General features: G+C 37.1%; 1 protein-coding gene across 5 annotated transcripts in view; it reads left to right on the top strand.

Moving 5' to 3' along the window:
• SLC38A9 (solute carrier family 38 member 9) overlaps positions 1-24,321 on the top strand; it is an 83,019-nt gene that overhangs the window by 44,230 nt on the left and 14,468 nt on the right. For all 5 annotated transcript variants that reach the window (XM_041766930.1, XM_041766931.1, XM_041766934.1 and 2 more), the window contains 2 exons: positions 1,560-1,667; positions 17,861-17,967. In XM_041766930.1, coding sequence (XP_041622864.1) covers positions 1,560-1,667; positions 17,861-17,967 — 215 coding nt within the window. The remainder of the gene's footprint in view (positions 1-1,559; positions 1,668-17,860; positions 17,968-24,321) is intronic.

The following is a 24,321-nucleotide window of genomic DNA, read 5'->3' as shown; positions in this document are numbered from 1 at the left end:
TGGGTACAACTTAGAAGAAACAGATTAAGTTTTCAGGAGGAGAGATCCAAATTGGATATTACAGGAATTCTCAATACTAAGGATTGAAAGCATAAGATAAGAATATTTACTAAAGGAGGTTATAGAATATTTTTTGCTAGTTTCTATTTAAGAGTATGTCACAGAATTATCACTTAGCTTTCAACCTGGAATGTCATTCTCTAACTCAACCGATTGAGGTTTATTCTGCTTTTGCTTTCCTCCTTAGTGCTTTTTCCTTTTTGGAGCACTACTACCTCCTTTAAAGGAACAGACTTCTTACTGTGAGCCTGGTTTTTCAAATTTCTGAAGTCACTGAAGAAATTTCACAAATTTCTGCATCATTAAAGGAATGTTTTGATCCTGTCTTCTTTTGTAATACTGAAATTTAAGATGGCAAAAGGAACCCTCAGTGGAAACTTAGATCTTGGGGCAGCCCGGGTGGCTCAGCGGGTTAGTGCCGCCTTCAGCCCAGGGACCCGGGATCGAGTTCCATGTCGGGCTCCCTGCATAGAGCCTGCTTCTCCCTCTGCCTGTGTCTCTGCCTCTCTCTCTCTCATGAATAAATAAATAAAATATTTAAAAAAAAAAAAAGAAGAAACTTAGATCTGGCTAACTAAAGATAACGTTCATAAAAAATTGATAACCCCAAATAAACCAAATAAACCATAGGGTTTCACCTCCTCCCTATAGATTTGATCTCCTGGTAGGCAGTGTAGAGTATAAAATAATTAGATTACTCATCACATCAAGGAGGTAGCTTTTGAGGTTTCCAGAAGACCAAAGGAGGAGGTAAGGATATTTCTCTATACTTCTCTGTGTCACAATAAGATTCACTGCAAGACTGCCGCAGACACACACAGAAAATCAAGCATTGTGGTTATATAAGCTTTGGCCTCTTGTTTTTATCATTTCTGAATCAGCTGAACTGCAAACCCACAGAAGAGCTTATATAGCTCATTTGTGGTTTCCTGATTTGCTTGCTGACTTTCCTGTGGAACAGCTCTTTAAAAGTTAGCATATAAAAAAAAAAAAAAAAAAAAAAAAAAAAGTTAGCATATAAACTGGTAAAGTATTTGCTAAAACAATCACCAGACTTGTAACCAGATTGATTATTCTCTATCTCCTTAAGAATATTTTGCTCTCCCCCCCCTTTTTTTTGGTACTTTTCCTTTCTTTTACAATTACAGCTTCTTTACAGAAATTAGCGTCTAATTCCTATAGAAAGAAACCTACTTGGATTTCCTGACTCTACTCCATAATGACTGGACTTAATTTCTTTTTTCTTTTTTTTTTTTCTTAAGGTTTTATTTATTTATTCATGAGAGACATAGAGAGAGAGGCAGAGACACAGGCAGAGGGAGAAGCAGGCTTCACGCAGGACGCCTGACGTGTGACTCGATCCTGGGTCTCCAGGATCACGCCCTGGGCTGAAGGCAGCACTAAACTGCTGAGCCACCAGGGCTGCCCCAAAGCTTAATTTTAAAACAATCTGTAAAACACACAAAGATGATAAATGGTTTCTAAATTTTTTCTCACAGGTACAGTGTCTGTTCTCTATTTGATTTTCCTTGTCACCTATAAGGCCATACACTTGGGATTTCATTTGGAATTTCACTGGTTTATGCAGACAGAATATTTTGTACCAGGTAAGCCGTTTTAGCCAAATAAAGAATCAATAAATTACAAAAATGTGATCTTTTAGTTAACTTGTTAAGTATTATTATTATTGTAATATAAATAATGGTATTTATTTGGATGAGCACTTTTTATTAATGCTATTAAGCTAAAAACAGGAGTGCAGTTAAAGTTACTCTGCTTTTCTCTCAGGAGTAACCAGGCTTCTGTATCATTTCTGGTTAAGAATTGAAGTTCATTGAAGTTACAATGCAATTTAAAAAATCAAACTCATTTTCTAGACTTTTCTGGGGAAACATACCCCTAGAATTTCAGAAGCTTAGAACCTGGTCAGTGATTAACATATGTAGATAATACTGTTCATTAACATCATTATTCCCCTTATAGTTTTCTTTTTTTAATTGTTTCTCAGGCTAATTAAGATGGTGGGTATTAAGTATTCCCTCCCTCCTTTTTTCTCTTATGGTTATAATTTGGCAGTGTTTTAAATTTCACCCAAATTCAGTGGATTTGGGTTATGATAAAAGCACCGTGAAGCAATGAATGGCCAATGTAAATGAGAAAACAGATTAGAAAATGGAAGTGAATATTAGACTAGTCTCCTGAAAACTCATGAGGAGAAAGCATTATAAAAATCTCTTGTTGGTTTAGAAAGACTGCTTTCTTTCTATTCTTCACCTGGCAATTTGGGCAGTCTAGAATTCAAGTCCATTATAACTGTCTCCCATTCCTTTGGTTTCTTTTTTTACAGCATGTTTGGGTTTTCCAAGTATATCAAGTTGTTTGTTGGAAGTTGTTTGCTACTATGGTTACTTATTTTCAGATCATCTGGGTGCATTAGCTTTGATTTTTTTATTTCTCTAAGAAGCCAATAAAGACTAAAAAGGCAGTGTAAATTCAAGATAAAGGAAATACTGGAGTTTGAAAGGCATCCTTCTCTTCCAGATTGTGCGTAAAGTTGGACATGAATGAAAATGGCCACTTTAAGCTAGTGGCCATTCATTGATAAAAATAGTCTGGGAAGTTTTTTCTAAAATTAGGTCCATACTGATTTATATTAAGAGTCTTAATGAAAAACGTTTCTGCTAATGATAGGACTTGAGAGAAATGGGGAAAAAGTATAAATATTTAAAAGATGGTAAAGAAAACATTTAAATACATATTAAACCATTTATTTCACTTTATTTCATTTCTGAATGATACAAACAGAGAATCATGAGGATTAAAAAGCCTCATGTTTATATTTATGGTCCTGAAATTAGTTTATTATGATTGAAGAATTTTTTATGAAAATCTGTCATAAATATGTCATAAAGTCTTTTTCAGTAAGGCTAATTAAGAATCAGAGAACTTTGGAATATGAGTCTGTTTACTGTCCTGATGAAGAATTCACAGAAACTTGTAGTTCTGATTGAATCTTTATATACATTTATTATCAAAAATGTTTTTCAATGCAATGAATCCTATTATTGCCCTTCTTCCTAGATAATTGGAAAAATAGAAAAAAAATACTCCTATGTGTTTTGTCCTATTCTTTTCTGCCTCCTGGACTTTATTTCTCTAGTTATCCCTTCTGTCTTCTTAATCATGTACCATTAAATATTTCCTTTACTGAACTATTCCTACTAGAATACAAATCTGTCTCTCAGTCTAAAAAAACAGAAACTCATATGATCCCACATTCCCCTCTAGCTATTGCTTCCCTTTAAAGAAAAACTCTTTGAAAGAGTTGTCTATTCTTACTCTCTACTTCTCTTTCAATTTTGCCTTGAACTCATGTTAGCTAGGCTTTTGTCCCAGTCACTCCACTGACATCCAATAACTCCATCTTGCAAAATCCAATGACCATATCTCATATCTCAACTTAGCAACGTGGGCACATTTGGTCACTCCTTACATCTTGAAACATTTTCTTAACTTCTAAAACCCAATTTTCTCTTAATTCTTTTAAGAAAATTTCTCTGGCGCCTGGGTGGTTCAGAGGTTGAACATCAGCCTTTGGCTCGGGTTGTGGTCTCAAGAGTCCTGGATTCAAGTCCCACATTGGGCTCCCCATGGGAAGCCTGTTTCTCCCTCTGCCTGTCTCTGCCTTTCTTTCTGTGTCTCTCATGAATAAATAGATAGAATCTTAAAAAATAATAATTTCTCACATTCCTGACCAGTCAGTTATGGAATTATCATAGGGTTTTACTCAAACTTCTTTTCTCCCTACTTTTATTCCCTAAGAAATATCATGTAGTCACCTGGCTTTATATATTGTCTATATGGTGACTAGGCCCACTTTTATATCTCTAGGCCAGATCTCTCCACTAAGATCCATCCTTATGTATCTACCTGCCCCTTCTACATTTCCACTTGGACATCCACTAGATATTTCAAACTTCTTTATGAAAACCAAGTATTTGTTTCCTTCTTCATCTATCCACATTAAAAGAACCTTCTTAATCTGTTCTTCTCCCAGGTTTCCACTTGCTTAGGCCCCAAACTTTAGAAATCATACTTAACTGTTTTCCCCCTACCTTCCATATCTACAAAGCATGTCAGCTGTACTTTTAAAATAAATTGAGTATCTGACTACTTTTTATCATTTCCATTAGAAAGAATTAGTCAAATTGCTAATCTCTCACCTGGTTTAACATAGTAGCCTCTTAACTAGTCTCACCATTTCTACTCTGCCTCCCCCTCTATAGTCTGTTCTTCACCTAGCAGCCAGGGTGATGTTTTTAAAACACAACCTTCAAAAGCCTCTAATGGTTTCCTGTCTCACTTAGAATAACGCAAGCTTCAGGGCATCTGTGTGGCTCAATGGGTTAAGTGGCTGCCTTTGGCTCAGGTCATGATCTCAGGGTTCTGGAATTAAGCCCCGCATCCGGCACCCTGCTCAGTGGGGAGCCTGCTTCCCTCTCTCCCTCTGCCTCTGCTCCACCACCTTGCTCATGCTCTCTCTCTCTTTCTCTCTCTCAAATAAATAAATAAAAATCTTTAAAAAATAAAAATAAAACAAGCCTCTGTCATAGTCCACAGGTCCTATATCATCTGACTCCTGGCTTTCTGTCTGCCATCATTCCCTATTACTTTCCTACTTATTCAGTCCACTTAAGCCACACTGTCTTCCCTGCTATTCCACAAGAATGGCAAGCACTCTCCTTGCTCAGAATCCTTGCATTAACTGGTACCTGTACATGAAATGCCTTTGTCTTTTCTCAGATATCCACTTGGTTATTATTATTAGAGAGGCCTTCCCTGGCTTCCTACCCACTCCCACTTCTTGTTGTGGCTTATTTTTCTTTAGTGCTCTCATCACTATCAAATCACATGCAAGTATCCCTGGTTTTCTAAATCTATTAAGTTCCAAATTCTTTTTTTAAAAAAAAGGTTTATTTATTTATTTGAGAAAGAATGAAAGGGAACATGAGCAGAGGAATAAGCAGAGAGAATAGACTCCTTGCTGAATGGGGAGTCAAATGGGGGGCTCAATCCCAGTACTCCGGGATCATGACCTGAGCCAAAGGCAGACACTTAACTGACTGAGCTACCCAAGGACCCCTAAGTTATTAATTCTAGTAATGAATTGAAATATTAAGGGATATCTATTATTCTAATCTATTTTGTACCTGAGTTTCAGATAGAAAGTAGCAGACATTAAGATAACAAAGGACTTTCTAAAAAGGCTTCTAAAGCTATTTGGCTCTTGAATTCAGAGAATGAAAGTTCAGTTGGTAAGGAATACCTGTTTTTTTTTTTTTAATTTGTGTATCTTGTGAAAAGGGTTATTCTTTGTTTTTGTTTTCTGTACTTGTCTGTTACTGTTGTGTCCCAGAGGCCTGTAATAATTCTGAGGGCATAGTGAGTAGTCCATAAACAATGTTGAATGAATAAAGGTGTTTATCCCTACTCCCTTCTAATCTCATTAAACCAACTGTGAAGAAATAAATGTAAAAACAAACACAGACTATAGAAGAGACAACAGCAAACAAGAGACAGCAACAGATTGATAGATACTGGAAAACTAGTAGATAGTTTAGACTGACAGCAAAGCAAACAAAGCTGAAATTTAAGCACCTGTGGAGAGGGATTGAAACCCTCAGTAGTTGGAGTCATTTGGGTCACTCTGAAAGCAAGAGTAAGGAAAAAGGGCTTAAAATGGGGAGAATGCCATGAAAGTTTACATCAGGAATAGATAGATTTTAACTATCCTCCTCAACCTGTCAAAAGATGGAAGAAACTGAATTAGGCTCAGAACTCAGGTTCTCCAAATACAGCAAATGAATTAAGGAACTAAGTAACTAAGTGAAAGTGTTATGTCGAGTGGTGAGACTCTCCTCTCTCCCTTTGTTCCCTTCAATTCTCTTTTCTTTACTCTTCGACTTCCAGAATGTTGAGAGTATAGGATAACAGGATTCTCCTCTGGAGAAACTGATATGCCCAAGAAGAAAGAGCTAGAGTCTTGGACATTTGGGTTTTACCAAAGAAATGGCAGGTACCTTGCTTGTATCAGACCATTTAGATGTTTACTAACTATACTTTTTTTTATGCTTCACTTTTCATTATTAAAAAAAAAAAAAGATAGCCAAAAATCACTAGATACTTGTGGAAAGCCTCTGACTTGAAAACAAAACTAGGCCAGGGAAGAAGACCTTGTAAGGAAAAGAGAATAAGAGGGAAAAAGAATAAGAAAACAGGAACACCAGGGTGGCTCAGTGGTTGAGCGTCTGCTTTGGCTCAGGGTATGATTCTGGGGTTCCGGGATCAAGTCCCACATTGGGCTGCCTGCGTGGAGCCTGCTTCTCCCTCTGCCTGTGTCTCTGCCTCTCTTTGTCTCTCATGAATAAATAAAATCTTTAAAAAAAAAATAGGAAAACATCCCAAAAATTACCTTCTCAAAGTGACAAAAGAGAGTGATATATCCGTGAAACATTATTTGAGTGCCAAGGAAAGAAGGAGGGAGGTTGGTCTTAGAAACCAAAAATATAATAAAAGTTAAGAATGCAAAGAAAATTTGGAAGATAAAGCCAACTTCCAAAAAGTAGATTAGAAATCATGGTTGGATGGAAGAAAGGAGGGATGGAAAGCAGGAGAGAGGAAAGAAGGAAAGAAAAATAGAAAAAAGATAAGAAAATTAAAGAATTAATCCAGGTAGCCCAATAACTAAAAATAGTTCCATGGAGCAGAGAGAAAACGAAAGGAGGAGGAAATTATCAAAGAAATAATTTAAGACATTTCCCACTAACTAAAGAACATGAGTTTCTAGACGTACAGACCCCAAAGTGCCCAGCACTGTGAATAAAACCCACACCAAAGCATATCATCATAAGATTTCTGAACACCATAGATAAAGACCCTGAAAGGTTCTAGGGATGAAGAACAGGTTTTACAAAAGGTCTGGAGTCAGAATACTCTCAGACATTTTAACCAACTCCAAAGCTAAAAGTGAAAAGTGTCATGAAGGTCTCAGGATAAGTTATTTTAACCTAAAATTCTAAATCCCACTATACCCTCACCTAAGTGTTAGAGTACAACAAAGATATTTTCAGAAGGTAAAGTCTCACAAAACTTTACCTTCCATGCAGTCTTTCTCACACACACACAAAAAAATCCCTGCAGAATGTGCTCCACCAAAAAGTAGTAAATCACAAAAATCCTCAGAGAAGTGGTGAAGGCCTATGCTAGGAAACAGCTGTGCAGCGGGCCTAGCAAGCAACCTGCCCAGATCACAGCAACAGAGGTCCCCAGGAGGCATTTTTTTCCAAAAGGAAAACGAAACGGAAAGGATTGTTTGATGCATTATATAGATGAAATGGAGTTTTACCATTCTTTTGTAGAATTTGAGGAAAAATTATTGTTAAGTAGACAGGAAACCAAAAAAGGAAAAACTTCAATCTCCATAAACCTCCATAAAAACAAGCCAACAAAAGTATTTTTACATAAGAAAATATATTGATAATACATTTCATGGCTTACCCGTGAATAATACAGAATAATCATTAAAATTAAAACACTAAATATTGATTTTGCAAAATCAGAATTAGGGTTATGATTATAGATAGGGTCACCTGGGTGGCTCAGTTGGTTAAGTGTCTGCCTTTGGCTCAGATCATGACCAGGGCGCTGGGATCGAGTCTACTTCTCCCTCTGCCCCTCCACCCCAACTCATGCTCACTCTCTTTCCCTCTCTTTCAAACAAATAAAATCTTTTTTTTAAAAAAAAAAGGATTATGTTGGGACGCCTGGGTGCCTCAGCGGTTGGACGTCTGCCTTCCACTCGGGGTGTGATCCTGGAGTCCCGGGATCAAGTCCCACATTGGGCTCCCTGTATGGAGCCTGCTTCTCCCTCTGCCTGTGTCTCTGCCTCTCTCTCTCTCTCTCTCTCTCTCTCTCTCTGCCTCCCTGTCTCTCGTGAATAAATAAATAAAAATGTTTTTTTTTAAATGTAAGAGGAGGGACTTCTGGGTGGCTCAGTGGTTGAGTGTCTGCCTTTGGCTTCAGGGCGTGATCCAGGGATCTGGGATCAAGTCCCACATCAGGCTCCCTGCATGGAGCCTGCTTCTCTCTCTGCCTGTGTCTCTACTTCTCTCTCTGTGTCCTCATGAATAAATAAATAAAATCTAAAAAAAGAAAAAAAAAAGTAAGAGGACTAAAGTCTCCTGGTGGAAAATCAATGGATTATGTCTAAAATTTTAAAAAGAAAGGAAAAGTAATATAAACATTTTTTAAAAGATTATAAATTTAAAGTGTGCTGAATAGTTATAAGTTCTAATTAATTACCTTTAGGAAATAGGCTTCAGGATGGGAGATATGAAGTAAGAGAATGCTGTTTTTTGTTGGAGGCTCTATAATACTGTTTAACTCTCAACAATTAGCATGCATTTAGGACTACGTTTTTGTTTTTGTTCTTGTTTTTAATCCATTTGAGAGAGAACATAAGCAGGGGGAGCAACAAAGGGAAAGCAAGAAGCAGGTTCCCCTTGAGCAGGGAGCCCAAATGGGGCTTGATCCCAGTACCCTTGGATCATAACCTGAGCCAAAGGCAGATGCTTAGCCAGCTGAGCCACTCAGGCACCCCAGGACTACATTTTTAAAATGAAAAACTGTTAAATGCTTTAAAACTGATTTCAGACATTGATCTGGGATTGTGTGGTGATTTGCCTTATGATAGCATTGTGTTCATCTGCAACCAGAAAAAATTTTCTTTTTTTTTTTTTTTTTCAGAAAAAATTTTCTGACCACATATGCTTTAAAGTCTTATTATTGGGACTCTTGGGTGGCTCAGCGATTAAGTGTCTGCCTTTGGGTCAGGGTGTGATCCCAGGGTTCTGGGATCAAGTCCCGCTTTGGGCTCCCTTCAAGGAGCCTGTTTCTCCCATCTGCCTATGTCTCTGCCTCTGTCTCTGTGTGTCTCTCATGAATAAATGAATTAAAAAAATAAAAATAGTTTTATTATAAGCTTTCCATTAGGAGCAGACTACCTTCTACCATGCACTCATTGACACTTAATAATGCTTCCAAATATAATCAAATTTCTGTTTTCATATTTTTTACTTGTAGGCCCTACCATTCTTTTTGTGTTTGCTTTTAAACTTTTTATTGAAGCATAACATATACAAGTGCACAACTCTTAAGTATACAGCTTGATAATTTTCACAAACAGTATACTAGATACCCAGCAGCAGCAGGGCAAAAACTAGCACTCCAGAAGCCCCTCTCATTATACGTACCAGCTGCTATCTCCCTGCAAAGATAACCATTCTTCTAACTTCAGAGATTTGTTTTGTCTGTATTTTGGTTTGATTTGGTTTTAATGTCATGTAAAAGGAATATAAAACATATGTTCTTTAGTGTCTGGCTTCTTCCAATCAACATTAAATTGTGATATTGATCCATATAGTTGTGTCTTTTTGTAGTTCATTCTCATTGGTATTTAATTGTGTAAGTATACCCACAATTTGTTGATCTTTACTGTTCAGGGACATTTGTCTCCATTTGTTTAGTATTATGTTTATTGCTCTACTCTATTCTTACACATATCTTTGGGTGAAAATATGACAGGTTTCTCTAGAGCATAAACCTAAGAGTAGAATTGCAAGATCAAAGAGTATGCATACATTCTGCTTTGGTAGATGTTGCCAAAAGGCTTTCCAAAATGGTTGTACACTTTAAGGGGGTGAAGTGCATATGAATAATATCTCAGTAAAACTGTTGAAAAGAATTTCAGGTTTTTAAGTTACTCAAAAACTGTTTTGTTGATAATTGGAAAAAGCTGGATACTTACTCTATTTTGACAAGAAACAACACTGATATCACCTGCCATAGTTAGAAAAGGATCAATTAACAAGTTGTTTCAAGAAGCAGTTAGAGGTAATAGAAGTTGATTGCTCTGAAAGAAAAGATCAGCTATACTGAAGAGAGCTTATTGAAAACTAAAAGATATTAGCAAAAAAAAAAATCATTCTGAACAGTTTTAAATAGAATTTTGACCACTTACATGGCTAAAGTCCTTTATCCTGAATATAAATGAATACCTCTGATTATGTGCCATACATTCTCAAAAAAATAACATGGCTCACTGCCCTCTAGGAGCTTAGAGTTGAACAGTAAGACCAATTTGTGAGTTATTGATCATAGTGCACAGATAAATATGACACAATAAGATAGAGGAATTGCATATAAAAAAGAATTAGAAATCAGGAAAAGGTTCTAAGGACCAAAAGGAGTTCTTTAAGTGAAAAAAATTGGAGGAAGGGATATATGCCAGATCAGTAGAACATGTTTAAGCAACAGTTAAGGCCTAAGATAACATGACCCATTTAGGAAATTACAAGAATCTGGGTGACTGGATTGAAAGAATACTAGTTGGGGAAAAGATTGGAGATAAGGGGGATCCCTGGGTGGCGCAGCGGTTTGGCGCCTGCCTTTGGCCCGGGGCATGATCCTGGAGACCCGGGATCGAATCCCACACCGGGCTCCCGGTGCATGGAGCCTGCTTCTCCCTCTGCCTGTGTCTCTGCCTCTCTCTCTCTCTGTGACTATCATAAACAAATAAATAAATTTTTTTAAAAAATTAAAAAAAAAAAAGATTGGAGATAAGGATAAGTAGTCAAAATCCCAATCATGAAAAGCCTTTTCTTTTAAGCTAAAAATAACTTCAGTGGCTCTGAAACACTCCTTACCCTTTATTTAAGGTTGGCTGAAGTTAGGACATAATCAATGACTCCAGGAGGTCAATTGGGTAGAGGAAAAAAAGTCCTATAATTCCCTGCCTAAAACTAAGATTCATAATGGAGCTGCTGCAGTCAAATGCATAATTATAATAAAGTTGAGGTCAGAGGTGCTATAGCCTCATTTATTCACTCTCCGAATCAACAGAATATGTAGAAAAGTAGCATTAATGAAAATACTGTCAGAACCTGGATGTAGGGGCAACCCCGGTGGTGCAGCGGTTTAGTGCCACCTGCAGCCCGGGTTGTGATCCTGAAGACCCAGGATCCAGTCCCATGTCAGGCTCCCTGCATGGAGCCTGCTTCTCCCTCTGCCTGTGTCTCTGCCTCTCTCTCTCTGTGTGTCTCTATGAATAAATAAATAAAATCTTTAAAAATAAACAAACAAAAAAGAACCTGGATGTACAAAAGCACTGCTGAGGTGATAATTCAGAGGTGGGTGATGAGTGATCCACTTTATTTTGGCTCCTTTGACATAAACGAATTGACATAAATGAATATATGTATGGGTTTATTTCTGGGCACTCTCTTCTGTTCGATTGATCTCTATGTCTCTTTTTTTGCTAGTACCATACTGTTTTGACTGCCATAGTTTTGTACTAAATTTAAAATCTGGAAAATAAGAAAATAAAAATAAAATAAAATAAAATCTGGGATTGTGTTGGGACACCTGGGTCGCTCAGCCTTTGGCTCAGGGTGTGAGGGTGTGATCCCAGTCTGGGGATTGAGTCCCGCATCGGGGCTTCCTGTGAGGAGCCTGCTTCTCTCTCTGCCTATGTCTCTGCCTCTCTCTCTCTCTCTCTCTCTCTGTCTCTCATGAATAAATCAATAAAATCTTTAAAAACAAAATAAAATCAAATCTGGGATAGTGAAACCTTCAGTCTTGCTCTTCCTCAAGACTGCTTTGGCTTTCAGGGTCTTTTGTAATGCTATACATATTTTAGGATAATTTGTTCTATTTCTGTGAAAAATGCCATTAGAATTTGAATAAGGGGGAGATCCCTGAGTGGCTCAGCTGTTTGGCCCCTGCCTTTGGCCCAGGTTGTGATCCTGGAGCCCCAGGATTGAGTCCCTCATCAGGCTCCCTGCATGGAGCCTGCTTTCTCTGCCTCTGTCTCTCTCTGTGTGTCTCTCATGAGTGAATAAATAAAATCTTAAAAAAAAAAAAAAAGAATAGGGATTGCATTGAATTGCTTTGGATAGCATGACCATTTTAATAGTAATAATTCTTCAAACATGGACATGAAATATTTCCATTTATTTGTGTCTTCTTCAGTTTCTTTCATTACTGTCATACTTTTCACCGTACAGACCTTTCACCTCTTTGGTTAAATTTATTCTTAAGTACTTTATTTTTTATATGTTATTGTTATTGGAATTGTTCTCTTAATTTCTGTTTCTAATGGTTCATTGTTAGAGAGATTTTTACATATTGGTTTTGCATCCTGAAACTTTACTGAATTTATTTATTAGTTCTCACAGTTCTTCAGTGGAGTCTTTAGAGTTTTCTATATATAATATTATGTCACCTGCAAATGGAGACAGTTTTATTTCTTCCTTTCTAATTTGGGTAACTTTAATTTCTTTTTCTTGGTTAATTGTTGTGGCTAGGACTTCTAATACTGTGTTGAATAAAAATGGTGAGAGTGGACATCCTGTCTCGTTCCTGATCTTGGAAGAAAAGTTTTCACCTTTTCACTGTTGAGTATGATCTTGATCATGGATTTATTATGTTGACGTACATTCCCTCCATAGCCAGTTTGTTGAGAGTTTTTATCATAAATGGATGTTGAAATTTGTAAAATGCCTTTTCCGCATGCATTAAGATGATCAAATGATTTTTATCCCTGGTTTTATTAATGTGGTATATCACATTGATTAATTTGTGGATCTTGAACTATCCTTGCATCCCTAAAATAAATCCCACTTAATCATGGCATATTATCCTTTTAATGTCTTAATGAATTCAGTTTGCTAATGGTTTGTTGACAATTTTTACATTCCTGTTCATCAAGGATATTGGCCTATAATTTGCTTTTTTTGTAGTGTCCCTGTCTGGATTTGATATGAGGATCAGAGTAATATTGGCCTCATAAAGTGAGTTTGGAAGTGTTCCCTCCTCTTTTATTTTTTGGAAGAGTTTAAAAAGGATTAGTATTAATTCTTCTTCAAATATTTGGTAGAAATCACCAGTGAAGACATCTGGTCTTGCCTGGACTTTTCTTTATTGGGAGGTTTCTGGTTACTGATTCAGTCTCCTCATTAGAAATTGGTATGTTCCGGCAGCCCTGGTGGCTCAGCGGTTTGGCGCCGCCTTCAGTCCAGGATGTGATCCTGGAGACCCGGGATTGAGTCCCATGTCGGGCTCCCTGCATGAAGCCTGCTTCTCCCTCTGCCTCTGTCTCTGCCTATCTCTCTCTGTGTCTCTCATGAATAAATAAAATCTTTTTTTAAAAAAAGAAAGAAATTGGTCTGTTCATATTTTCCATTTATAATTCAGTCTTGGTAGTTTGTATATTTCTAGAAATGTATCTATTTTTTCTAGATTGTCCACAATTTGTTGATGTAGAAGTGTTTGCAGTAGTCTCTTTTTTTTAAGATTTTATTTATTTATTCATGAGAGACACAGAGAGAGGCAGAGACGTAGGCAGAGGGAAAAGCAGGCTCCCCTCAAGAGAGCCTGATAAGGACTCAATCCTAGGATCCTGGGCTCACACCCAGAGCCCAAGGCAGACGCTCAACCACTGAGCCACCCAGCTGCCCCTACAGTAATCTCTTATAAATCTTTGTATTTCTTTGGTATCAGTTGTGCTGTCTTCTCTTGCATTTATAATTTTTTTGAGTCCTCTTTTTTCTTGTTTAATCTAGCTAAATGTTTTTCTATTTTATCTTTTCAAAAACCCTGCTTAGTTTTATTGATTTTTTTTTTCTATTTTTTTAGTCTCTCTTTCATTTATTTCTGTTCTTATTGTTGTTATTTCCTTTATTCTACTTCAGGTTAATTTGTTCTTTTTTCTCATTATTGCTTGAGGTATAAAGTTGAGGGAGTTTTTTAAAGATTTGTTTATGTATTTGAGATAGAAAGCACATGCTCAAGGGGGGGGGGGGGCAGAGGAAGAAGGAGAATCCTCAAGCAAACTCTCCAATGAGTGCAGAGCCCAGTGTGGGGCTCAACCTTAGGGCCCTGAGATCATAACCTGAGCCATGCTCAACCGTATGAGCCACTCAGGCATCTAGTTAGGTTGTTTATTTGAGATCTTTCTTGTTTCTTAGTGTGATTGTTTATCACTGTAAACTGTCCTCTTAGAACTTTTTTTGCTTCATTCTTTAAGTTTTGGTAAGTTGTGTTTCCATTTTCATTTGTCTCAACATACTGATTTCTCTTTTTGATTCCTTCTTTGTCTCATTGGTTGTTCAGTAACATTGTTACTTAATCACCACATATTTGTGAATTTCCCAGTTTTTTTTTTTTTTTCTAATAGTTGATTTCAAGTTTCATACCATCATGGTTGGAAAAGATGTTTGGTAAGATTTCAATTCTCTTAAATTCGTTGAGACATATTTAGTGGGCTAACATGTGATGTATCCTAGAGATGTTCCATGTGCACTTGAGAAGAATGTGTATTCTGTTATTGAATGGAATGTTCTATAAATGTCTATCAAGTACATCTGGTGTAATGTGTCATTTAAGGCCAATGCTTCCCTATTGATTTTCTGTCTGGGTGATCTATTTGTTGTTAAAAGTGGCATATTGAAGCTTTCTACTGTTATTATATTGCTATCTGTTTTCCCATCACATTTGGTCATATTTGCTTTATATACTTAGATGCTCCTATGTTGGAGATAAATATTTGCAAATATTATACCCTCTTGATGAGTTGATCCCTTTATCATTATTTAATGACCTTCCTTGTGCTTGATACAGTCTGTAGTATATATTTTTTTAAGATTTTATTTATTTGAGAGAGAGAGAGAGATCACAAGAAGAGGGAAAGGGCAGAGGGAGAAGCAGACTCCCCACTGAGCAGGAAGCCCAACATGGGGCTTGATCCCAGGATCCTGGAATCACGACCTGAGTTGAAGGCAGAACATTTAACCAGTTGAGTCACCCAAGTGCCCCAGTCTGTGATTTAAAGTCTATTTTGTTGGATATACGTATAGCCTTGTTTTATTTTGATTTACACTTGCATGGAATATCTTTTTCTATCCCTTCACTTTTGGACTTTGCGTGTCCTTAAAGCTGAAGTGAATCTCTTATAGGCAGCATCTGGTTGAGTCTTATTATTTTACCCATTCAGTATCTTTTGGTTGGAGAATTTAGTTCATTTACATTTAAAAAGTAATTTTTTGTAATTATTGATAATTATTTATTGTATTTATGTAATTATTTATTGTAATTATTGATAGTTATAGGCTTAATATTGCCTTTTTATTAACTGATTTCTGGTTGTTTTTAATTCCTTTGTTCCTTTCTTTCTCTTTTGTGATTCGATGACTTTGAATTCTTACTGAAGAGTTTTTCAGTTGCTGCTCTGCAGAGAATAAAGTCATGTAAATAATAATCTTATCATCTTTCCAAAAATGCTACTTCTCTATTATATAAATATAATGCTGACTCTTGATCTGAAGTGATCAGTGTATCCTCGTATGCTCAATGTATTAAGAGTTGATTTTGGAGGGGCTCCTGGCTGGCTCAGTTTATGGAGCATGCAGTTCTTGATCTCAAAGTTGTAAGTTCAAGCCCCACGATGGGTGTAGAGATTACTTAAAAATAAAATCTTTTTTATTTTTATTTATTTATTTATTTAAAGATTTTATTTATTCATGAAAAACAAACAGAGAGAGAGAGAGAGGCAGAGACACAGGTAGAGGGAGAAGCAGGCGCCAGGCAGGGAGCCCGACGTGGGACTCGATCCCAGGTCTCCAGGATCAGGCCCCAGGCCCAAGGCAGGCGCCAAACCCCGAGCCACCCCGGGCTGCCCTAAAATCTTTTTAAAAACATTTTATTTTTTTAAACAGAAGTGGGAGTTGCCCCCACATTTTATTTTATTACTTAGATGTAAAAAGTTTAAAAGATTATAGACAAAGGGGGAGAATTTTCCTGAGAAAATTTTTATTTTGTTTTTTGTGTTTTTTTAGAATGAGTGTGCACAGGGTGTGGGGGGAGTGCAGCAGGAGAGGTTGAGAGTCTTAAGCAGGCTCCCTACCCACTGTGGAGCTCATGACAGGGCTTATTCTTACAGCCCTGACTGAGATCATGAGCTGAGCCAAAACCAACAGTAGGACACTTAACTGAGCCATCCAGGCACTCCAGAAGAATATACTTTGAATTGCTTCTGCAAATAAAAATTTAGATAAAAGCTAACATTTCAACAAAAATTTAGTGGAAAACTAAGTTGTGTAATTTTTTAAATCTTACAATCCTGATTTCTTTCAGAATCAATGCTTGATTCTTATTTCCTTTCCTAAATACTATGGCAAAATGTCAGTGGACTTTATTTTCTTGTTTGTCCTTTTTATACTAAGGAATCCTTCAAGATGGGTTGTTCTCCATTTTTGTCACCAACTTTGTCTAGATCTAGCACTGTTTTCATGTAAATCTGGGTGTTATTCTACATATAAGCAGTTTTTCATTTTTGTATTAGCAAACCTCAAAGACAGAAATTGGCAGTGCTTTTGAAATCTTTATTATTTTATTATTCTTATTTCATAGTAACTTTGTTTTTTTTTTGTTTTTTTTAATAACCTGAACCTAAGTCACTTATAAATTCTCCTTGTTTTATGTATGCAGCTTTTTTTAAATTTTATTTATTTATTTATTTATTTATTTATTTATTTATTTATTTATTTATTTATTTTTTTAAGATTTTATTTATTTATTCTTGAGAGATAGAAGGAGAGACAGAGCCAGAGACACAGGCAGAGGGAGAAGCAGGCTCCATGCACCAGGAGCCCGACGTGGGATTCGATCCCGGGTCTCCAGGATCGCGCCCTGGGCCAAAGGCAGGCGCCAAACCGCTGCGCCACCCAGGGATCCTTCATAGTAACTTTGGATTTATTATAGAAAATTTAGAATATAGATAAGTGGTTAATTTAAAATAAATCCCTCTAGCCAGTGATAACCGCTATTTAAACTTTTGTGGTTATTCCTCCAGTCTTTTTTCTTAATATACACACAAACTTTTTGTTTTATTTATTTTTATTTTTATGATAGTCACAGAGAGAGAGAGAGAGGCAGAGACACAGGCAGAGGGAGAAGCAGGCTCCATGCACCGGGAGCCCGACATGGGATCCGATCCTGGATCTCCAGGATCGCACCCTGGGCCAACAGCGGCGCCAAACCGCTGCGCCACCCAGGGATCCCCAAACTTTTTAAAATAAATGTAAAATCATAATATATATGCTATTTGAATCATAAACATTTGCCACAGGGTAAAACCTTTCTCTAGAATATATTCTTACATACTATATACCACAGAGCAACTGTATCATAGTTTAACCTTTCCCCTGTGTAGACATTTGTTAATTTCTAGCAATTCTATTGCTAGTTTTTAAGCAATAATTTTAGATTAGCCTTTGGAAAATGTTAAGTGACCAATTCTCCCTTTTTGATTCCTTTCCTAAAGGTGTTTTACTGGCAAATTCAAGTGTTAGAAAAGGAAGACTTTTAAAGTTAGCCGTAAATTTGAATTCTGCTGTGCCACATACCAGTTGTGTGACCTCAAAAAGGAATAACTGATGTAAAGTACCCTCACACAGTAGTCATTTCTTGATTCCTTTTCTTACCTTTTCAAGTGCTTTGCTCAAGTATAATGCTAGCCTTGAGCAACTTTGTAAAGACATTTTAATATTCTTATTCCCTGGATAAAGCAGAGGAAACTAATTTTTGGCAGCCAACTTTTGGCTACTAACCTTCATTTTCTAGCTGTCAGTTTTAACATGTTGTTTTTTTGTTTTTGTTTTTTGTTTTCACTCTCTTTTTCTCCTAGAGATAAGATTTCACTTTCCGCAGCTGACTGGAGTGCTTACCCTTGCTTTCTTTATTCATAACTGTATTATTACACTTTTGAAGAACAACAAGAACCAAGAAAACAATGTGAGTAATTATCAGAGGAATTGAATTTTGTTACTAGATCTTAATTCTTAAATTTAAAACAAAGAGCAGTGGTCAGCAAACTTCTGTAAAGATTTAGATGGTAATTTTTTTTAAAGATTTTATTTATTTGAGAAGCTCATGAGAGAGAGAGATAACACTAGTGGTAGGAAGGGTCAGAGGAATAAGGAGAAGCAGGCTCCCCGCTGAGCAGGGAGCCCAGTGTGGGACTTGATTCCAGGACCCTGAGACCTTGACCTGAACTGAATGCAGCCGCTTAACTGACTGAGCCACCCAGGCACCCTAGATGGTAAATATTTTAGGCCTTGTGGGCCATATGGTCTAGGTTGTAACTATCTAACTCTGCTCCTGTGTCGTGAAAGTAACCATAAACAGTATTTGAACCTGGATGGTGGCTGTGTTTCAAGAAAACTTTATTTACCAAAACAGAGAGTGGGCCAGATTTCATCATGGACCATAGTTTGTCAACCCTGATGTAGAGTAATCACTAAAAAAGTAAAGAGGCATAGCTAATAGCCAACAGTGATGATAAAAATCTTTTTTAAATACCCAGGTTATAGCTCAGTGGAGAGCCTGCTTCTCCCTCTCTGTCTGCCTGCCACTCCACCTGCTTATGCTCTCTTTCTCTTTGTCACATAAATAAATAAAATCTTTTTAAATAAATAAATTAAATTAAATACCTAGGTTATCTAGAATATTAAAACAACAACAAAGAACAGATGGGACAAATGGAAAACAAATAGCAATAGATTTAAACCTAATCATATTGATAATAACTTTAAATATAAATGGTCTAGGGATGCCTGGGTGGCTCAGTGGTTGAGCATCTGCCTTCAGCTCAGGGCATGATTCTGGAGTCCTGGGATCAAGTCCCATGTCGGGCTTCCTGCATGGAGCCTGCTTCTCCCTCTGCCTACATCTCTCCCTCTCTGTATCTCTCATGAATTAATTAATTAACTAATTAATTAATTTTAAAAATAAATAAATAAATATAAATGGTCTAAATCCTGCAATTAAAAGCTATCAGACTGATTAAAAAATAAAACCTGACTACAGTTAACCCTTGAACAAGGTGGGAGGGTTAAGGGTGTTGACTACATCATCTCCCACTGCTGCAGTCATAAATTCATGTATAACTTTCCCCCACAGCTTAATTGCTAATAGCCTACCATTGACCAGAAGCTTTACTGGTAACATAAACAGTTGATTAACACATATTTTGTATGCTTTATGTATTACATATTGTATTCTTGTAGTAAAGGAAGCTAGAGAAAGGAAAACATTACTAAGAAAATCATAAGAAAGAGTACTGTATCTAGTGGGGAAAATCTGCATATAAGTGGGCTTGCACATTACAAACACATGTTTTTCAAAGGTTAACTGTATACTTTAAATGTAAAGATATACCATGCAGACACTAAATGTAAGACAGGTAGAGTGGCTATTTTAATACCAGACAAAGTTGACTTCAGAACAAGGAATATTTCCAGAGATAAAGAGCAACAGTACGTAATGATATTTAGGGATCAGCCCATCAAGAAGACATAATAATCATAAATATATATGCACCAAGAGACAGCTTCTAATAAATGAAGCAGCAACTGTCAAAACAGAAGGGAGAAGCAGACAAATTGAGTATTAGAATTGGAGACTTCATTACCCCTCCTTTAATCATTGATAGAATAGAAAATAAGTAGGATATAGAAAACCAAAACAGCATTAACCTACTCGACCTAACTGACATTTATAAAGATCTCTCTCAAGCAACAGCTGAATCACATTTTCAAATGCTAATGAACATATACCAAGATAGTTCATATGCTAGGAAATTGAATAAATCTCAATAAAGTAAAAAGGATTGAAATCATACCAAGTATGTTCTTTGACCACAGTAAAGTGAATTTAAAAATCACTAACAAAGAAATTTGGAAAATTGACAAATACATGAAAATTAAATAACAGCCTCCTAACTAAGCAGTGAGTCAAAGAAGAAATCACAAGAAAAATCAGAAAATACTTTGAAATTCTTGAAAATGAAGACACAACATACCAGAATTTAAGAGATGCAGCTAAAGCAGTGTTAAAGGGAAATTTATAGCTGTAAATACCTACATTAAAAAGGAAGATCTCAAACCAGTAACCTAACCTTCTACCTTAAGATACAGAGAAAGAAGAGTGAACTGAACCCAGAGCAAGCAGAGATTAACCAGTGACCTGTGGCCTTCTCTGCAGATTTCAAATTCAGTTTGATGACTTCTAACCATATAAATGAAAATTATAGTGATGTTCTAATAGAGATCTACACATTTGTTACTGAAATACAAAAGAAGAAGAATTCACTATGCCTGGGGATTCTGAGAAGACTTCAACTAATGTTTGGCAGAGTCATTAGAAAGACAAAAATCCTTCTGAGGAGAAGGAATTTAGCTCTCAAATTGGGGCAAGACTATAAGTTAAACTACCATTTTCATGTTTACTGTTGCCTGGTAACACATCTTGCACATTACCTGTGAATGGAGTAAGAATTGAGTTAATCTGCATTTTCCGGGCTCTAACTTGGTGATCCACCCAGGCGTCCCTAGATTTTAATTTTAAAACTGCCTTTTCACCAAGGGTTCATATTTTTGCCATGGCTTTTGGAAAACGTAAGAATTAAGTTCTCATCATTTGGGCACCTGTGTGGCTCAGTGGTTGAGCATCTGCCTTTGGCTCAGGTCGTGATCCTAGGGTCCTGGGATCAAGTCCTGCATCAGTCTCCCCACAGGGAGCCTGCTTCTTACTCTGCCTATGCCTCTGCCTCTCTCTGTGTCACTCATGAATAAATTAAACATCTTTTAGAAAGAAAAAAAAATAGTTCTCATCATTTGCTATACCTATTCTTAGGCACAATTTACTTGTAGAGGTTTTTTTTTGTTTTTTACTTTTAGAGTTCTTATCTTCCTTCCCACTTTAGATTTAGTTTGGTGTTTGTTTTTGTTTTATGATTATTTATTTATTTGAGACACGGAGCACAACCCTGGAGAGGGGCAAAGGGAGATGGATAAGCAGACTTCCTGCTGACCAAAGAGCTTGATGATGTGGGGCTCGATCCTGGGACTCTGAGGTAATGACCTGAGAGGAAGTCAGACACTTAACAGAGTGAGCCACCCAGGCACCCTTAGATTTAGTTTTTGGAAATGTTTTGTTTATCCTAAGTAATAAGCATTTGGAACTTTGGGATGTAAGGGAAAATTGAGCATATACTTTTAAAGCTCTAGCAACGCCTGGATGGCTCAGTGGTTGAGCATCTGCCTTCTGCTCAGGGTGTGATCCCAAGTCCAGGGATTGAGTCCCACATCAGGCTCCCTGTGAGGAGACTGCTTCTTCCTCTGTCTATGTCTCTGCCCCTCTCTCTGTGTCTCTCATGAATAAATAAAATCCTTAAAAGTAAATAAATAAAGCTCTGTACCTTTTTTTTTTAAGATTTATTTATTTATTTGAGAGAGAACGAGAGGTGGGGAGGAAAGGGGGGGAGAGAGAGAGAGAGAGAGAAAGAAAGAAAGAAAGAAAGAAAGAAAGAAAGAGAAAAAGAAGAAAGAAAAAGAAAGAAAGAAAAGAAAGAAAAAAGGAAAAAAGAAAAAAAGAAGCAGATTGCCTGCTGAGCAGGAAGCTGAGTGAGAGGCTCGATTCCAGAACCCAGATATCATGACCTCAGCCAAAGGCAGACACTTAACTGATTGAGCTACCCAGATGCCCCAAAACTCTATACTTTTAAACCCCTTCCTCCTTCACAAGTTGCCTGACTCATTGTCCCTTGAAAAAGCTACCTACTCCCAAATTTTAGGAAGTTTAGAAAGGTATGTACCAAATATCTGCTTCATCTTCACAAGAAATAATGCATATCTCAATAATATATTCCTTATAAAAAAAATGTATTCCTTGGTGCAGTCTAAGTCACCCTGTCTACACTGATCAACTCTTTTCTTAGGCCAGCTTAGACCAAGTGCCTCAGAAACCCACTTTGTGAGGTAGGAGTCTCATGTATTGGATCATTCTATCCATAAGGCTCTGCTTCTCAAACTTTACCATTAAAGTCTCCCTTGGTTTTTTTTGTTTTTGTTTTTGTTTTTTTAAGATTTTAATTCTTTATTCATGAGAGACACACAGAGAGAGGCAGAGACATAGGCAGAGGGAGAAGCAGGCTCCCCATGGGGAGCCCGGTGCAGGACTTGATCCCGGGACCCCAGGATCACGACCTGAGCCAAAGGCAGACACTCAACCACTGAGCCACCGTGTACCCTTACCACTAAAGTCGCCTAATGACAGAACACCTTGTACACGTGGGAATCTGCAGGTGAAGAACACAATTTCATTGAAGTCTCATATTTCATCTTAACCATGCATGTACATTTTTATTGTACTATAAATTAGTTTATCTTAGTAGAAGGGTCTTAAAGTAATGAGTTAAATCACAGGCAGACCTCACTTTGCACATTTCCTATACTTGAAGTTACTGTGGTTTAAATTACCTCAGTCTCCCTAACAGTATGGTTTAAATTCTAGTTTCCACAGAATTTGAACTTTGAGTACTTACATAAAGTAATAGTTACCTGCCCTTCGACTCACAAGTCACCACATAGATAACAGACCTATATCATGATCTGTTACCAATCACATCACTTCTTTGAAAGTGTCAGTGATTGGTCATTAGACATCTGTTATTCACTTTATACATGGACAGCCAAGTGAATAGTTGAGTTGCTTCATTCTTACCTGGTGGTAAATCCACATGATATTTTACAAAAATGGAAAATCAAGAAAGAGAATTGGCAAATAAAGGTGAAAGTGCATTAATGAAACAAAAAGTGATATTGCTGGGAATGAAATTTGAATGAAACTTAAATGGGTCATAAAAGAGACATCTGCTTCTGGAAAGGCAGATATTCAAGACATCTGTGCAGCCAGAGGAACCTGGGGAAGATGAGTTTATCAACATGAATGAAGAAAGTGGTTGCGATGAGAATGAAATTGTCCCTGAGAAAGTGGCAATGTCAGAAAACTTCACATTGAAAGAATTCTGAGAAATACTTCACAACTGAGAAGGCACAATGGATGAAGTAGTGGAAGCTGGTGCAAATTTAGAAGAAAAGAATATGACAGTTCATTATGACATGGAAAAGATGCTTGCTCTGTATTGTAATTATACCATGAGAAGGAGGAAACAATTTAAAGTGCCTTTGGTAAGTTTTTACAAATAAATAAAACACTTTAATTCTCAATGTTTCTGATGTTTCCTGATAGTATATTAAGGGTGCCTGAGTGGCTCAGTTGGCTAAGCATCTGCCTAGGGCTCAGGTCATGATCCCAAGGTCCTGGGATGGAGCCTTGCAGCAACTCCCTGCTCAGCGGGGAGTCTGCTCCTCCTCCTTAACCTCCTCCATGCTTGTGCTCTGGCTTGCTCACTTGCTTGCTCTTTTCCTCTCAGATAAATAAATTTAAAAATCTTTTTTAAAAATAGTATACTAAATAAACAGTACTTTTACTATTTTTTCCTTTCCTTTTACATATGTAACTGTCAGAGTTTTTCATGTTTTGACAAAAATTGTTAGAGCGTCAGCAACCATAATTTTTCTCATAGATTATTATGAACACTTCACACATTTTTTTAAACAACTGATAATTTATTGAAATAGTTGGTCTAAGTATCTACAATAATATCTACAATAGTGACTTCAACTGTTCGATACCGATGGAAATAATCTACTTAATAATCTCTGAAGGACTATGCATGTCAGTTAGTGGTTTATGGATCCTTGTCAGGAGCCAGCTTTGGAAAATCTTAGGAATCTTTGTACCTTCAGCCTAAGGAATTTTTCTTGTAGTGCTTCTGAGTCTTGGTGGGCTTCCAAACTGGTTCTTTTACTTTTAGTATTACTTTCCTTTCTGCCTCTGATCAAGACAGCACACAGATTTTCCAGGGAATTTACATTTAGTGAATCCCCGCCTTGGATCTTACGGGAGTCTTTCTGGTATCTGTAAGCCATGGCTGTAGTGCAGAGCTTTCTGACCAACTTGTTCCCTGGTGAGAGCAAACAGCAGTAAGGCAGGAGCAAGTAGATCCCAGCTGTGCTGTGGCTGCCACCACATCTCTCCCTCAAAGAAGTGTCCAGACAGTTTTAGTCTCATACTACTATGAAAACAGAGGATGGCCTCTCCTTAACTTTGTGCTTCCTAAAACTTGTAAGTAGAATCACTTTTTTGGAAATGCACACCAGTATATCTGGAGGTGTGCATTCCCCAGTGGGAGAAGCTCAAGACTGCATGTAGGGATAGAAATTTCAGTTCATGCTCTCCCAA

Source organism: Vulpes lagopus, chromosome 8 (assembly GCF_018345385.1).
Source record: "Vulpes lagopus strain Blue_001 chromosome 8, ASM1834538v1, whole genome shotgun sequence".
Taxonomy (NCBI): Eukaryota; Metazoa; Chordata; class Mammalia; order Carnivora; family Canidae; genus Vulpes; species Vulpes lagopus.
This window is presented reverse-complemented; position numbering and strand designations above follow the sequence as displayed.